The sequence below is a fragment of the Plecotus auritus genome (genome assembly GCF_963455305.1).
Source record: "Plecotus auritus genome assembly, chromosome: 10".
Lineage (NCBI taxonomy): Eukaryota > Metazoa > Chordata > Mammalia > Chiroptera > Vespertilionidae > Plecotus > Plecotus auritus.
The window spans coordinates 29073410-29091645 of NC_137785.1; the positions used below are offsets into that span (position 1 = coordinate 29073410).

General features: G+C 52.8%; 1 protein-coding gene across 1 annotated transcript in view; it reads right to left on the reverse strand.

Moving 5' to 3' along the window:
- PEPD (peptidase D) overlaps window positions 1-18236 on the reverse strand; it is a 119290-nt gene that overhangs the window by 82084 nt on the left and 18970 nt on the right. Inside the window, exons 4-6 of the mRNA XM_080644309.1 lie at window positions 14673-14736; window positions 8941-8988; window positions 7536-7597 (exon numbers count right to left, since the gene is read on the reverse strand). Coding sequence (XP_080500435.1) covers window positions 7536-7597; window positions 8941-8988; window positions 14673-14736 — 174 coding nt within the window. The remainder of the gene's footprint in view (window positions 1-7535; window positions 7598-8940; window positions 8989-14672; window positions 14737-18236) is intronic.

Below are 18236 nucleotides of genomic sequence, written 5' to 3' on the forward strand. Positions count from 1 at the left end.
AGGGTGGCACTGGCATAAAGACAGGGGATCGGGCTGAAACCGGCTCTCCGACATCCCCCGAGGGGTCCCAGATTGCGAGAGGGCACAAGCCAGGCCAAGGGACCCCACCGGTGCACAAATCCGACCTCTAGTACAATAATAAAATTACAACACAATTTAAAAATGGGAAAAGGATCTAAATAGACATTTCTCTCAAGGAGATATGCATATGGTAAATAAGCACAAGAAAAGATGCTCACTGTTAGCTATCAGGAAAACACAAATAAAAACCATAATGAGATACTATTGCACAGCCACTTACATGGCTAGAATAAAAAAGACAGATAATAACAAGTGTCGGTGAGGGAATGTAAGTTAGTTTGACAATTCCGCAACAAATATAACAGAGTTACGATAAGTCTCAGAAATTCCATTCCTAGGAATATATACAAGGGAACTGAATGCATATGTTCACACAAAAACTTGTATATCAATGTCCACAGCAGCATTATTCTTAACAGCTAAAAGGTGGGAGCAACCAAGTGTTCATCAACTGATAAACATTCAAACATAATATGGTATATGTCTATAGACTAGAATATATTTTCAACTACAAAAATGAGCAAAACTGATTCATGCTACAACATGAATGAACTTTGAAAACACACTAAATGAAAGAAGGCAGATACGAAGGCCACATATTGTGCGATTCCATTTATATCAAATGCTAGAGTAGGCAAATCCATGGAGACAGAAAGTAGATTAGTAGTTGCTAGGGGAATGGGAAATGACTTCCTTGTGGGTACAGGGTTTCTTTTTGGATGATGAAAATATTCTAAAATTGATTGTGATGATAACTGCACAAATCTGTAAATATACAGAAGCCATTTAATTGTACACTTTAACAGGTCAATTGTAATGTATGTACATTGTATCCCAATAAAGCTGTTCTTTTAAACTTATGAATTATGTACATAATGAATCTTATATGTAAATTTTATTTCAATAAAGTCCATTTATAAAATTGACAGACTGAGAAAAGAAATAAATCCACAAAGCACCGTTTGACATTTTCTCATACCTCTTGTGGTGATAGAACAAGCAGAGAAATCAAGAAAGATGCAGAAGATATGAATAATTACAATTAATCAACCTGACTTAATTGACATATACAGAGCACTACAGCCAACAACATGCTCTCTTCAAGTACCCAAGAAACATTTATCTTAATGATCATATGCTGGAAGTTTTAACAAACTTCAAAGTATTAAAATACTGAACATGTTTACCAATTACAGTAGAATTAAACCAGAAACCAGTAACAAAAAGAATATAAAATCCCAAATTGTTTGGAAATTAAGCTACTGTTCAAAGAAGAAATAATGGAATTAGAAAATAAAAACATAAAATATAACCAGTGAGATGCAACTAAAACAGTGCTTCGAGGAAAATGTATAGCTCTAAATGTACTTAGTGGAAAAGAAGACTGAAAACCATGATCTAAGTTCCCATCACAAGAATGTCCCTTTCTTCTTTCTCAAGAAGCTAAAGAACAAATAAACCCAAAGAAATGAGAAGAAAATTAAAAAGAACAGAAATTAATGAAATAAAAAGCAAATATACAGTAAAGAAAAATCTATAAAGCCAAAAGTTGTTTTTTGCTGGGATGAACATAATTGAAAAGGGGACCTCAGGCGAGAGAAGGATCAGATCAGCATATCCCTGACACTGTGGTGTGCAATCCGCAGCTCCAGCTATCAGGAGACAGCTGGGGGAGCACGACATGGCCTAGAACCATGGTCGGCAAACTGAGGCTCGCAAGCCACATGCGGCTCTTTGGCCCCTTGAGTGTGGCTCTTCCACAAAATACCACGGCCTGGGCGAGTCTATTTTGGAGAAGTGGCGTTGGAAGAAGTTTAAGTTTAAAAAATTTGGCTCTCAAAAGAAATTTCAATCGTTGTACTGTTGATATTTCTCTGTTGACTAATGAGTTTGCCGGCCACTGGCCTAAAATAAAGGACAGGCCTCAGCGGAGTGCGCTTGGCAAGGCCTCAAGCCCCTGCGTCCTCAGCCCTGTGACATCTTGGGTCAGGATATCACACACAGGGCATGCAGGCTGTGACCAACCAGGGACTCTCACAGCCTCGTTACTGGTGTTTAGAAACAATGATCTACCGCCATGTTGTGAGGCTGGCACACCCACTCCTGGCCGAGCCCGATGAGGATGCTCAGGGACAGGGGAGAAAAGAGAGAAGGGGTATGGGCAGGTAGATGGCCAAAGCTTTTGGATTCCTAATACGCATATAAGACTACTTAATTCAAAGTCAACCAAAATGTTGTAGAATCAAATCCCTACTTGTGAAATATCAGAGAACACAGGCAGCCAACATGTTTCAGCGTGAAGAACAGAGAGAGCAGCAGATGACATAAATCAAGACGACAACACAGACTCTGCCTCCCATTTCACCAAATGTCACTTTGACATTAGGAAAAGCAATGGCCTATCTCCTCAACAGCCAAACGCACCAGTAAAATTTCACTGCACAAAATGTATGTGCGTATACACACATCCACACATACCCCCAAGCAGCAAAGTGACCCAGCACATAAACAAATACAGATAACATGACAGACAAGATGAACTCACACAAAGGCAGTATACACATAGAGAAGAGGCCACACAGACACAAAGAGATGTATATGCAACAGACACACAGAGATACACAAATGCACACAGGTGTATATTCACAAACACAAACACATCCTAATACCTGCACACAGACTCAGGCACACACACTCAAGAGACATGGATACACGCCCAGACGCACACACCCAGACATACACTTAGACTAACACACAAAGATCCATACCCAAATATATGCACGTACAGAAACATACACACTCACACAAACGCACACTCAGAAGCAAAATACCCAGACAGAGAAACACATTCAGATACACACACAAGAGTCCAAAAAATATTCACCACAATGTTGACATGCTTTAAGTCAGGGCGATGAAATTCAGATATTCCTTGCTTTTGCCACCGTGCTAGTTAGCATTTTCTATGATGAGCATGTAATTGTGTAAAAAAAACACACAAACCCACCAGTGCCAGAGCGGGTAGGGGTGAGGCGGGGGCATGTCCTAGCACAGGCTAATTCCCTGGTGGGCTCCACCTGTGGGCTGGGTGACGAAGGGTGCGTAGCGTGGGCCCAAACACCCCTGCCCCAGCCGCCGGCCTCCTCCCTGCCATTTGTAACCCAAGGACAGCAAGGCCTGCCTGGAAAGCCGGCCCTGGAAGAGCCGCCACTCCCCACCCCCGCTAGGGGCTGAGGCAGGCTCTTGTCCCTGCAGGCTCTCTCTCTCTTGGAGATTCCAAGGGCCGCAATTAGAAGCCCAATCCCAAATACTAACTTGATACACAAGTTAACAGTAACCAGAAAGCCAGGGTCCCCACGCCACAGACTAGTATTTTGCTGTAATAGTCAAGTTTTAATAATGTCCCTCTACTTCGTGGTTTTTAAAATTCATATCTTTAAATATTAATATTCCTGAAATAATAACCCCCAAATTCAGCAATTTCATATTAACTGCTTATTTAAATGGAATTAATTTGTAACTGATGGTCTTCAAATATGCAAAGCAATTTAAGTAAATGCCAAAAGATAAGAAATAAGTAGATCCTAACTAAGCAACTGATGTCAAGTATCAATCATATTCCTGTTGGGCAACAGTATAAAACAGAGCCCCTGTACCTCACGCCCCACCCCACCCCTGGCTCCTGGGCACACCCTCTGCCTGGTTTCAGGGGAGCTCTCATGTCAGGAAGGTTTCCCATTAAGCTATAATGATGTACGAGTGACCCTTGGCTAAGGCAACCTTGGCCCCCACAGACCTCCTCTTTCCCTTCCCCGTCGGCATCTCTCTCAGAACAATCAGCTCGAAAGTCCACTTCCTCAGCGCTGACACAGACCTGCAAGTCTGACTTTGCCCCCAGGCTGCAGGGCCAACCCTTCAGGCAGCTTGGTGGCCAAAGCCCACAGGAAGAAGCCTCATGTCCTCCTGACTGCAGAGCTGTCCCTCCATCTCAGCTGCGCCTCACCCAGCTCCAGCCTAGACCCACCATTCCCTTACCAGGACCTGACCATGAACTTGACCCCATCCTCTGGTCACAGCCCACAGAGGAGCCTGCTCCTTCCACACCTCCTACGGGAACTGTCCCTGCTCCAATCCAGCCATACATGGGAGCTAGGGCCTGGGCCAGAGCCCAAACTCAGCCAGAGGCCTGCAGACCATCCCCACCTCTCCCTTCACCCTGGCTCCCCAGGGAGGACAAAGCCACACCCCTTGAGTCTAGGGAGCCCAGGCCATGGGGAGACCCCAGTGCATGTCCACCATCCCTACCCCATCTCTGGCTCCCTGTTCCCCTTGCTTCTGGTCCTGTACCAACCCCACCACTGCAAGACCTGGCACACTCCCTGCTGCAGGCAGCAGGCCTGGCCCTGATCTTGGAAGGGGGAGGGAGCTCTGAGGTCTCCCAGGACCAAACCCACAGCCCTACCAACACTGAGCCCAAGTGTGGCAGACTCGAGCGGCCAACCCCGAGAAGCCACACTTGGAGGGGTCACGGGCTGCTCACCCAGCTGGAGTAGGACCCAGAGGATTGGGCATAAGTGGACGGTGAGACCATTGTTCTGCCAAGCTCCCTCCTCTCCCCAGGCCAAAGGATGAAGGCAGCCTGGGATGGCCATCAGCACAAACTGAGAGGGCAAACCTGAACTTCTGCTAAAGCAGGTCAATCAGGATCCAAGATGGGATGTGTTGCAGGAAAGTTCACAAGGGCCAAACCCCACAATTCCAGGAAGAAGGCACTTCATTAGGGCAGCGAGAAGCACCCGGTGATAGAAGCAGTTGAGCACTAGAAAGTAGAACAGCAGGAGTCCTCTTGCTTAGGAATCAGGCTATAATTATCCCCACCAACAGCTGGAGCTGCTGAGGGCAGACAGGTGAGCTCCGCTGAGCTGCAGTAGCCCTCAAGGACAAGGGCCTCCCCTGGCTGGCACTGAGGCCAGGAGGTGGCAGAGTCAAGGTGCCGATGGCCAGTGTGGGTGGAAGGCAGGGGGCTGGGCTGTACCAGGTCCCAGGAAAAGATATGTGACTGCAGGGAAAGCACTGTGGGTGGCTGGAGGCAGAGGCTGGGCCGGGGTCAGTGCCCATGGAGGTGTAGTGGGGTGGAACTACACTGCACAGTGGGATGGGAGGCCCAGAGGGAGGCATAGGGGACAAGCCCCCAAGGGACAGGAGGGGAGCGAGAACCACAAGCAGGCCAAAGGACCCCAAAGCAGAGAGACACAGGGAGGCTCTCACATGCAATTCATCAGCCAGGCCAGGACACTGAGCCCCCTCATGCGTATGGTAAGGAATCCCTGGCTCAGCAGTGAGGGGCCTAGGGAGCACCTCATTGTCAGCCCCCCTCTGGACAGGATCATGGGTTGGAGAGGGACCAGCCCAGTTCCTGGGGGAGAATGTGCAAAGTTAGAGCAGCCCCTGGTTCTCTTAAAAGCCTCCCAAATGCTGACCATGTCGGTGGGGTTGACCAAGCACAGGATCCTCTGGGCTCTTGGCAGGGGCTGCAGAGACTCAGGGAGGAACAGGAAACAGAGGCTGGGGTCTGCTCATGGAGAGAGAGGTTGGGTTCACAGTGGGACGACTCCCAGGGGGTAAGGATGACAGTGATGATGTCCGTGAGCCTCCACCCCAACCCACCTCTCCCAGGAAACCTTAGGGAGCAGCCAGCAGTGCTCTGCTCTCAGGGGCGACATCCTGAGCTCCACAAGAACCAGGCCTGCCACACCACCCACCACACCTGTTCTGGGCTGCTGAGCAGGCATTATCTGCAGCAGAAACCTCTGGAGGACAAGCAAAGACACATACCAGTAGCCCGAAGCCCCACAGCTCACTGACACCCAGAGTCTTGTAATCAGCCATCCTCAAGCCAACCTGGCCCACTGCACAGAGAGACTGAGACGAGGCTCAGAGGGGCAGCGGGACTTGCTGGGGTTTGCTCACGAGTGACCGTTTACTGAACACCAGCTCCACGCTAGGCTCCAGATGAGTAGATCTCATTTCATCCCAACAGGTCCAAGCATGCCACACATTGGGGAGCCAAGGCTCAGAGGGCAATTCTGCTAAGGTCACAGAGCTGGCCAGCAAGGGGCCATCAGGGCTCCCTCCTCCTAGCTCAGGGCCCTCCCTACAAAGCAGAGAATGAAGCAGAGGCTGGAGGGGCCGGACCACGGGACCACAGAGCCATTCCCTGATGTAGGTGGAGGCAGGTGAGCAGGACTGAGCACCGGCACCTGGCAGTGCTGGAGTGACCAGAGGAGGCCTGACTTAGGACAGGCGGCAGCGGGTTATGCCCCCGCGACACACACACCCTCCAAGGGCCTAGGAAAGACAGCATCTCCATGGCCAGCATTTCAACGAGCTGAGCTAATTGCTGCCGGTGTGGGAGATATGGCTGCCCTGGGAAAACTCCCAAGAGGATGCAGAGATTTGAGCGATGAAAAGAAGCAAACCTGACACCTGCTCCCCTGCCCCATCTCTCTTATGTGGGGGAGGGGGTCTTGCATATTTATGAGCTCATAATCCTTCCTAATCACCCCTACATCACACATACACACAAATTCCCAAATTCCCATGGCTCAGGCTCATACATAATTATAAGGCACTTCCTCTGTCACTGCCTCAGTCCACCAAAGGACGACAGAGGACAGCAGCAGTGCAGTGTGGTGGGGGAGGGGCTGTGATCAAGGTACAGGAGCCGACTGGGAGCTGTCCAGCCCAGCAGCCTGGAGGAGCAGGTGCACCCCCAAGGGCTTGTCTGCTGGAGCCTCAGGCTAGCAACACAGACCCCACAGCCCCCCAGGGCCAGCCAACCCCAGCCAAGAAACCCAGCACCCTCCGTGTTCACAGCGTGCGAGTGATAAGGAGGGTGAGGTGCTGCACTGGGTGCCTAAAACCTGCCCTCCTGCCTGGAGAGACCTAGAAGGAAAAATAGGGTTTGGGGGCTAGGCCTGGAGCTCGAATGAGGTGTGAGGGCAGGTAAGGGGGTCCTGACCTAGGGCTAGGGCAGCAGGAGACATGGGGGAGTTGTTGCCAGCAGGGCTGGGAGAAGTTAGAGGCCAGAGTAAGGAAAGAGGGTGGATAAGAACAAAGACCACAAGCTCAGAGCAGATCCTGGAGGGAAAGCAGGTGCACAAGTGGGGGCCTGCCTGTGCGTACAATGCGGCCAGGGCTCCCCAGGCACTCAGCAGGCCTGCACTTCACTATAGAGCTCAAAAGAGAAGTGGCACCTGTTCCTTAAAGTAAACGTTGAAGGGAATTTAGGCAAATGATGTTCTAAGCATTTCCTCAAAGTGTCCAGTCTGACCCCCTTTGGCATCCTCCTGTTTGTGTGTTTCGTGTCTAGTTTGTAGACTGGTAAAGGCCTGCTGGCGAAGATGTGAGCTGTGGAGGGTGGAGAAAGTAGTTCCCGGGGCCCCAGGACTCACTTGCTGATGCCCTCGAAGGAGGCCTCCCTGCAGACACTGCCGCTGTCCGTGTTGACACCGCGCTGGGGAGAGAGGGAGACACAGATGCGTCACACAGGGCTGCGTGGCACCCCACAGCCTGCACTGGAGGGCCTGCCTCCCTCCTCCAGCCAGAATCAGAACCAGGCTCAGACCGGGGAAGAACCTGGAGCTCCCACCCCAGCCTGGTGAAGCCATTCCTCCCTGCATTTCAGGTTAACGCCAAACCAGACCCCAACCCAAGGCAGGCCCTCCTTCTGCAGCATCTTGAAAAGCAGAGAAAACAGGCCTCCTCTTCGGTGCTCTTTGTAGACGCCAGTTCAGGCTGCTCAGCTGAGGGGCGTGGGCAAGAAGACCACCCTCTACCCCAACCGGCTCTCCCACGCTAGCCCCATCTCATGCACACGCGCACACGCATGCTCCCCACTGACTGTGCTAAGAGCACTGTCGAATGCAGCCCTTCCAGAGGTGCTGGTACAGTCCTCTCCTTTCCCTCGCTGTGAGGACACTCCAAGTGGAACTTGGACAGGAGCAAAGACAAAACAAAAGATTTAGAGAAACATGCCATCCCTGGAGAGGCAATGCATTTCAAACTGCCATTTCCTCCCCAGAAACTGCAGGTCAGTGTCTAATGGATCCCTCCAGTAAAACACACTGGACCATCCGACCACAGTCATCTAGCACAACCTTCCTTCCCAGCCATCAGGACAGCACAGCGGGAAAAAGAGACCCCAGGAAGTGCTACCAAAAGTAACCAAGAAAAACTATTTCTGTAAAAATCAATAAACGAAGGAGAGAGGGTCACTCTGGGAGGAAAGAAGAGTTATACACTTTTCGTGCCTGCAGCCCCCCAAGGTCAAAGAAGTACAAGAAAGCAGCCTTCTTCTCTGCACCCTCTCACAGCCCGAGCGCCCCACAGGCTGCAAGGCACCAGGGGTCACCGGGCAGCCTGGCCCCGCCGCAGGGCCATTGGTCATTCAGTGCCTGCATTCAAAATCTGATGGCCCACAGCCCAGTGCCCTCACAAGCAGATACCATGGGTGTGTTTTTCAAATCCTTTTAACAACAGAGGAGACCTAGGATGGAAGCAAATTGATATTCTACATCCACAAATCCCAGGAGTTCAGCCTAACACAAACACATCCTCTAGCTGGGTTTAACCCTGGGGGTGGGTATGGTGTGTTGTCCACAGTGGCCTCACATCCCAGCACATCTCAGGGAGACCGGAGAATCGAGGACGTGTCTTGCTGTTCAGACTGAAAAGGTGTCGCTACTTATCACCGTGGACTATTCCTCTCGGTTTCTCAACCCTCGACCTCTGCAGGGGCAGGTGGCTCCCTAAAACCCCTTCCTGAGCCCAAACACTGCCCAGACCCTGGACACTTACCAAAGTGAGGAGGACAGAGGGACTCTGTGAGGTCAGGACACTGGCGATCTGAAAGGTCAGAAAGAAAAATCCACTTTAGAGCAACCAAGGAAGGGACAGAGATGATATACCACCATTACTCAATGACAGCTGAGGTGTAGTGGGCAGATCCTTAAAGCAGGTGCTGCTGTTGCTGCCCCATCCAGCAGATGAGGAATAAGGGGCTTCTGAAAGCCACACAGCTGTAAAGTGGCAGAGAGGAATTCAAACCTAAGCCAGGCGCACTTCCCCACATACCATCCTGCCTCCAGGCCCCAGGAGGGTTCTGAGCTCCAAGCAGCCAGACCTGCCCACCCTCCAAGGCAGTGCCTCCGTGCATCTGACAAGCAGTCCCTCCTGAAAGACCTGTATGGCAACCTCTTAGGCACTGGCCCCACTAGCCTCCTGTCCCAGGGCAGACACTTCCTTTCCTGCCCCTCATTGATCCCCTAGCCTGTGGGATGCCAGTCATCCCCAATCCTCTCCCATTCCCCGGCCTGCATCCCCAATCTGCATCCCTCCACCATGACCCACTCAGGCTTCAGGCCCCTGTGTGCTGCTTGCTTCCTACCCCAACCCCTTGAATGAGCACACCATGCAAACTCCTCTCTCCATGCCTTCCTAGGGCTCTCGCCTCTGCCTGCCATGCCTTCCCTCATCTCAGCCACTTCATCAATTCATACTCAGGACTGAGGCCCCTGCCCCCAGGCAGGTTCATTCACGCCCTCCTCTCTGGCCCCACTGACCGTCATCATTCCCTTGGCCAAGTGCCCATCATGCTGCCTTAGCCATGATGTCTGCAACCCGAGGTGCCAACCACCCTGGTGGGAGCACCTTCTTCCTCTTCTGGCCCCCCAACCCTCAGTCCACTCCGAGTCTTGGCTACTGCAGCCCCCACTGTATCTGAGCCCCCAGGGCAGAGAACAGTCTCCTCTCTGCAGCCCTTGCCCCTCCCCACATACCCACCTGAAATGCTTTAGTGCCCGACACAGGGCGAGAGTGAGGAGGATCTGCTGTTTGTTGTTTTACAGCTTTACTGAGCTGTCACTGACATATTCTACCCTGCACATATTTAAAGTGCACATTTTGATAGTTTTGACATGTGTATATATGTGCTTTTTAATACTGAGAGGCTCACAGAGAAAACCTGGAAGATACTGAAAACTATAAAAACATAAAACACATCTACAATCCCATCCCCAGAGACCTTTTATCTCTGCACATAAAAACAGAGATCTGCAATGACATTTGGATCGTACGAAGTTACACGCTTCACTTATTCCCTGTCATTAAATATTCTCCAAGCCCGCGGTTTTTATGGTCACTACCACCGGGGACGGTGAACGTCCAGTGAGCCCTTGGTCATGGCCTGTGCTGGCACTTGAGACGTCGTCTCATTTAACCACCATGAGCCAGTGCTGCAGACATCCAGACTTCACCAACGAGAAAGGCTTACAGGTTCCATCACCTGCCCAGGTTTCCAGTTAAAAAAGAGGAGAGCCCAGAGCTAAACCTATGGCTGTGACATATTCTCTTACCAGATATGGCATAACTTATTCATTCTTCTGTTGGACACAAATTATTTCTAAGGATTAACTATGATAAATAATGCCCTGGTGAACATCCTTGTACATAAGCCTTTATTTCCTTAGATAAGTTCCTTAAACATTTTATTTCCTTAAAACAAACAAACAAATCTGACCCAGTGAAACTTCTAGGTGAAAAGCCATATACTTTGTCAAGGTTTCTGATGCTCAAGGCCAGATGCCCTCCAGATTGAACCAACCACCTCCCACCAGCGGTGCCTGCGGCTCCATCTCCCTAGCATCCCCTCGTTGACTCAGTAACTGCTCAGAGAGCCTCTGCTGCACAAAGGATCGGCTTGGCGCAGTCCCTGCTACTCCCCAGGCCCTCCTGGAGGAGGGGCTCATTAAAAGGGAGAGCCTCGCTTCGAGCCCTGGGTGTGTTGTCACCTTGGTGAAGGGTCTCCATTCATCAGCACAGAACATCCTGTCAATTACAGCAGCAGAACCCGAGAGCAGCGGGCACTTGGGGATGCATGTGCTACTGTCCTTGGGAGAAAGGGGTAGGATAACAAATGTGCAAGCTGATGCTTTTTCTCTCGGCAACAACTCAGGACGTGCTACTGAGCACTGGAGGAGAAAGCAGCCCTCTCAGTGCCGCCGCCGACGTGCAGGCGAGTCTCGGCCCACAGAGGAGGCGGGTGCCTGCTAGTCCTGGCAGGGCCACATCTTCTATTGATCACAATTGCTTGAGTGGGTCCTGGTTACCTCTGCGGCTGCCAAACCTCCCCCAGCCTAGCAGTTCCATCTGCCTTTCCCCTTCCCCATGGAGACCCATTAGTGCTACACTCCCATCAACACAGCCTGATTCCATGCCTCAACAATTAAGGGGACATGACACGGCTATGTGTTGCCGGCTTGAAATGCAGCTCGGGCACACAGGACAGCACAGCTCTGTCAACACAGGGCCTCATTTCTTTTCTTTTTTTTTTAATAATATATTTTCTTTTTTAAAAAATAAGTTTTTGTTGATTTTAGGGACAGAGAGATAAAAACATCAACAAAAGAGAATCATTGATCAGCTGCCCGCTGCAAGTCCTACACTGGGAATTGAGCCCACACCTCGGCATGTGCCCTGACTAGGAATCGAACCATGACCTCCTGATTCATAGGTCAATGCTCAACCACTGAGCCACACTATCTGAGCACAGTGCCTCATTTCCATGGAGTGTGGTCACCAGGGACCCATCAGCTCTCACAGACAGTGCCACATCGATTTCCCAGGCAGCCCGGCCTCTCCCGCAGGTCGAGGTGGACAGCACACACAGATCTCATCAGAGTCCCGTGGACAAGGGTCCTCCCCTGGTGACAACCAAAGGCTCCCTGTGGACACCTCACATGTCCTCATGTCCAGAGCTCCAACCAGCCCTGCAGGCCATTCTTCACAGGTGAGCCAGAAAAGGGGGCTGGACAATCACAAAGCCCACACTGCTCCGGGGATTTGGGCGTCACCACACAAGAATCTAAGCCCTTGAATGAACTTTTTCATGGCAGTCTGAAACAGGGTGCACAACGTTGGCTGGCAATGCATTTAAATTTTGAATTTGTTTCTGAAATTTAAGCATCAGGAAAGATCACAAACAATACGGATTTATCTGCAGCTACTCTTGAACAGAGTATCTAACAACGCTGGGCCAGCAGTCCCACATAGCAGCTGCCTCTCCAGAGGTCCCGCCACAGACCCCAGCCCTCCCTGATGCCTTGCCACACCGAGGCTGAAAGGCAGGCAGCATCCATCGCTGTACTGCCACAGTGGTTTCTCTTATATCCATCCTGCCTGCATCGGAGCCGGTGACCCTCGTGCCTCCCAACATCTGCCTGCAGCCATTAAGAAGAACAAGGGTCCCATGTGCCCTCCACCTCGCCAGCTCCCACCCCATCATGAATACCAGCCTTTGCATGGCACCTCAACAGCAATGCCTCGAAGAGCCTCTCAGGGCTCTCCTGAGTGCCCCTTTCTCAAAGGAACCACCATTCGTTCTACCTTCTCAATAATGAAACTCAGGATCATCATGGGGAAGAAGGGAACTAGACAGCCAGGTTCGCAACATCAGACACCTGCATGTTACACTTGCTCTCAGGTGACTGGTCATGCCTGGGGCTGGGGCCTTCCTGTCCTCTTCCAGGAGACAAGTGTTAGCTGCTTCCCATCTGGGGCTGATCACACAGACCATGGCTGCCTGAAGTTCCATGGGCCTGAGCACCGGAGAACTGGCCCAGCCCAGCCCCAGCAGGCTTCCTGTCACCTTCTAGGGTGGAGCAGGCCTGGGGCCTCCAGTGCCTCGGCCCAGGTGTCTCAGTCCAGCAGCCTGTATTTTTGTCAGGCTCCATTTTGAGCCAGAGAATCAAAGGCACCTGACAGCCTGTGTCACCTCCGTAGACATGTCCTGCAGCACCCTCTCATTTCTGACAGGGCAAATGCAGAGATGAAGGGCCAGGCCTCAGGGTCCAAAAATCCTGGGGCCGCGTCCCAACTCTGCTGCCCCAGCTGTCGGGCTGTGGACGAGGCCCTTCTCGTCTCTGAGCCTCAGCCTCAGTCTCCTCCCTGTGATAGGGTGAGAGCTGTGGCCCACCATGGGACAGGCGGGGCGGGAGGGGAACAAGGGGATCTGTAGGAGCTGGCAATACTGAAGCCCGAAGGTGCCACCCCAGAGTGAAGACCTGTCCCATGGTCAACATGAGCCCTCGTGTCCAATGGCACCACAGCAGCGACAGTGTGACCAAACTGAGAACCGGCAACAATGATGATGGGGTGCTGTGAAGGCGCCTGAGCCTGAAGGAGAGCCCATTCCCTGAACTCCACTGACGCCCTCGTGTAAGGTCCTGCTCCATAAGTACAGACTCCGTGAGCAGGGCTGCGGGTTGTGATTCTACACTATCATTATGGGCTTTCCTGTCTGGCCCTCAAGACCTCCTATTTTACTGTGTTTGGAGGCCAGATCTCTTTTCTCCTCAGAAATGACAGCATGAATGAGGCTGAGTCCCCCTCAGTCGTAAGATGCCTGACGGCAGCTGGGAAAGCTGCGGCACAGAGAAGCTCCGACGCGATGGGCCGAGTCCCAGGGCCCGTCCCAGGCTGCCTCTCCAGGTTTCGCACGGAGGAGCCTGGAAGGTCAAGTTCCCAAAAGGCAGTAATGTTAAGATGCAGTTTATGGAGGCAGGAGGGATACACCTGCCGAAGGGGAGGGTGTATCAGAGCAGGTTGAGACCCAGGGGCTGAGCAGGATGAGCAGGTCCCTCCCTCTCTAGTACTTGGAAATACAAGGTAAGTGGCAATGACCTCGTTAAGAACATGCAAATAAATTTTCAGACTATTTTAGATTCTATATCCAAAGAGATCAATACATCAGGTCACGGGAGTACTAACAGACTCTTCAGATGCTAGGAGTCACTCCTGGATAATTTGGCATTGAAATCACATGACATTACATAAAGACCCATCAGAAGTCCCCCTCCTTCCACAATCCAACCAGTCAGAGTGGACGTGAGCTGCGCTGCTTCACCGAGGCTCTTCTGGTCGGGCACCATCACACCATGGTGATAATTCACCCCTGCCATGGTCACCTTCTTCACCAGACCTTGCCCAGGCTGCTAACTTCAGCCCTGGGTCTCAACCAGCTCTGATGCCCACAGGGCCCTGACTGGAAAGGCAAAGAGCGTGAGAGTAAAGTCAGGGGAAAGAACCAGGCCTTAGTGACAAATACAGACAGTCAAGGGCAGGGTACACACCAGAACACCACCAGTGTCCACCATGACCACACCTGGTCCCAGGAGCCAGGGAGGGTGCCAGTGTGGGCTGGAGTGACAGGAAGGCCCAGGCCAAGCCGGGGTGGGGGTGGGGGGGCACACACAGATCAGACTTTGCCAGAGACATCCTCCCCGATGCAGTTCAGCTCCACCACCGAGTCAGGGGCACTGCCCTACAAAGGAGGGGCCTGTCTCCTAGGAGATGTGAGGTTCATGTTTCCCACCTGCTCTCTCCAAATGAGGGCACTGCTGAGGGGCTAGCGGTCCAGTGGTGGCATCCTGCACATCCAGCCAGGCTGTGGCAGTGGGAGGAGAGGGAATCCAGGGCAAAGGGGTAACTGAAGCCCTGCGTTGCTCAGAGAGGAGGCGGCAGCTGTTACTGACCTCGTCTGCGTACTGGACGTTATCCACGGCATACTTCTCCTGAAAGTGCTCCTTGGAGTGGATCCTCAAAAGGAAAAACAAGGAACACAAGGGTCAGGATTTGGCCACCTCCTTGCCCCCAAGCCCAGGTTATGAAGCCCTGGCCCATCCCCAGTCCACTGGCACCAGGCACCAAGTGGATCTGCCTATCACAGATTCAGGGGCAAAGTACCAGGCCACAGAGTGACCGCTGAACCATAGCTGACCCCTCAACCTTACCCAGTCGACCTCTGCTTCTCCTTCGAGTCTGCACCCTGGCCGCCTGGGACAAGCAACTGCCAAGCTTTTCCCTCCACCGCCAGTGGGAGCCCACCAGGCAGCACATCCCACCCTTTGGGGCCTGAAGCAAGCTGCCTCCCAGGCCCCACAGAGCCTCTTTAAAGGCAAGTTAAAGATTTCACATTTTAGAGAAGTCAGTATCAGCATCACTCACTGTGCTGAGAAACGTTCAAGCTTACTCAGCCCTGAAAAGTCAGCCAGTGAGAAGACAGAGCAGAAGAGGCTGGGCAGCCCTTGCCCACCTCACAGAGGACTCCTGGTCACGGGTGCTCTGGGCAGGTCTCGGCAAACACCACACCACCCCCAGCCTCTTGGTCAGGGGATGAGTCCCTGTCACTGCCTATGACAAGGCTCTCATGAGAAGAAGCACTAGACATGGGGGGGTGGGGTACCGAAAACGAAGTCTAATGATGCATGCACTATCCCACACCCAGGCACCACATCAGCACGGGTCCTGCCTAGGATCGCATGGTATTCTAGCCACCAAATGTTAGAGCCAAAAGAGTCCTCAAGGGAAAACAGCAGATGGCTTTCAGACTGTGCTTCCTGGGTTCCCAAGGGTGAGTAGATGGCAGGATGCTGCACAGTGTGCTGGGCAGGCTCAGAGGGGACAGGGCAGGGAGGGCACTTGGGAACTTGGAGATGGTCACCTCGAAGAGGGAGCTCCATTTGCCTTTGAGACACACTTAGACATCACTACCCATGAAGCAGAATCCCTCCCCTCTCAGCCCTGCACCACTTCCCTCTCTACCCAAGCAAGCGTCCCAGCCCAGGCTGTAGCCACAAAGCACAGAGTGAGGACCTGAGACAGACAGGTGGGCCTTGGGGACCAGCAGCAGGGAGCTCACAGCCACACGCAGCAAGCTGGGCCGAGGAGATGATGGTCTCGCTGCAATGGGCTGCTCAGGGCCCCTGAAAACTATTGGCTTCATTTCCCTTTGGATTCTCTGAAGTGGGCAATGGGTGTCAAGCTCCTACTGTTGATTAAATTTGCACAATCCAGACACACTAGCTTTCACAGTTGAGACATGACTCAAAGTTAAGTGGCCAAAGCCTGGCGCCTCCATTAGCACCACCTAAAGCAGCCAGGGCAGGAACTGACGACAAGCACTTGCCGGGGCACTAGAGGCCCCGGCTCCAAGCTTACCAGACAGCTGGCTGAACCCGTGCTACTCAGGGGTGAATGGCACTCTCAGCAGAGCTGGAGCTGCAGACGTGTGCTGAAGTGCACGCCAGGAGCTCAAGAGGCTGCGCAAGAGGCCGCGCCATCGGCAGCGTCACCAATCACCCACTCTGACTGCTCTGGCTCCAGTCCCAGCCCCAGGACTAACACCCTGTGTCTTCAGAAAGTCCCCAAACCACCTCTGGGCCCAGTCACTTAATCACCTCCAGCTGTGACAGGCATCAAAAGCAAACTCCCAAAAGCCTGGGGAATTGCCAAGAACCTGCTTTCAAGACCAGCCTCAATGCTCCCTAAGACAGGCACCTTGGCTGTTAGCCTGGGCATTGACTTTATCACCCCCAATCCCAACGGGGACCCTAATCCTCCCAGCTCACCCAAGCCACTCGGCCGAGGGACGCCCAGGAAATGTGTTCCCGCCTCCCTGCCTGGGCGTCTTGGTGGTCAGGCCTCAGCAGAAACCTAGACTTGAGACCTTGGAACATTTCTGTGCGCTCATCCTGAGGTCAAGGCCTAACCAGAGTAGGTGGGGGGAAGGAGGGGGGAAAGGAAGGTGAGCACATGGCAGGTGTGATCTGTACGTGGCCCCCGGGCTGTGCGCTCAACTGTCCACCCTTCACCTACCAGCCACAAGTCATTCCACTTGCCACGGAAGCTAAGGAGCACCAAGGGCCAGCCTGCCCACGGGAGAGCCTGCCGCTGCCACCCTGATGTCCGGGAGGAAGTGCAGGTGTCGTCCCACCGGATGCCCTCTATCCTTCTCAAGAGCTGGATGACAGTCCAGAGCGCACATGGGCTTCAAGAGCCAAAACCACCCAACTCCACAGGAAGACCCATTTGACAAATACAACCTGAAAGGCTGCAAGCATCTTTTCTGGCACTTTGCACATTATTCTTCTCTAAAGGGCAAAGATAATTAAGTTTGAATAGTACTATTTTTCATGCTTTAGAGCTAATTATAGTAAAAACCACTTAAATAACACCCTAAGGAATAAGTGAGCCAGGTCACCATGTCAAGCCAGTGAAGGGAGGCTTGGCAGCCAAGACTCGGTGGGGCTGTCGGGAGGAGTGGCACGTCCACGCGAGCCCCACAGAGCTGGCTGGAGAGGTCACTGGGCAGCTGTAAGCCCGCTGAGGGCCTGCACCCTGCTATCTGGAGTTTGGGTCCAGAAGGCAGCTCATGCCAGATCCTGTCATATGGGAGATCCAAACAGAAGCAACTGGACTAGAAAAGGGTGACTCGGCAGAGAAGCCGGCCCACCGCAGACACTCTCCCTTCTAATGGCAGGAGAGAGGAGTGTCCCACCCAAAGGAGGTCCTGCATCCAGGTGCAGCCAGTGTCCAGGGACTGCCGCGCAGGCCTCTGACAGCAGCTGGGGCGACAGGAGGCCTTTCCCAGATCCCAGAATCAAGGCTGGTGCAGGGAGTGCCACCACCTGTGCAGGCCTCCAGCAGGAAGGAGACGACATTAATGCCCATGGTTCAACTTCTAGAGAATGACATTTCTGAGCACAGGTCTGGGGGGCTAGCTGACCGCCTGCATGTGGTTAATAAAAAAATAACCTTGAAGTTAGAGCAGTTACCACCAATTCTCAGTGCCCAAAGCCTGCCTTCAGCGGCAGACAGCGCTGCTGCTTTCCCTCTACCCTCTGCACAGGGAGCACCTGCTCTGGATCGGCAGGCGGCACCTTTTCAAGATCCCATCAGCTTGTCAGAAAAGCAGACCTCTCCAAAGCCATGCGTGCACCAGCTCCTGGTGACCACGCCCGTGAGTGGACCACAGGCAGCGTTCCTCAGAGAGCGGGGCAGGGAGAGCCCCGGCTCCAGGGGAGATCCCCAACTCCAGGGGGAGAGCCCCAGCTCCAGGGGAAATCCCCAGCTCCAGGAGGAGGGCCCAGGCTCCACAGGAGAGCCCAGGCTCCGGGGGAGGGCCCAGGCTTGGGGGGCGGGGAGGAAGAGCCCAGGCTCCTGGGGGAGGGCCCAGGCTCCAGGGGGAGAGCCCAGGCTCCAGGGGGAGGGCCCAGGCTCCAGGGGGAGGAGGACATAGGCTCCAGGGGGAGGGCCCA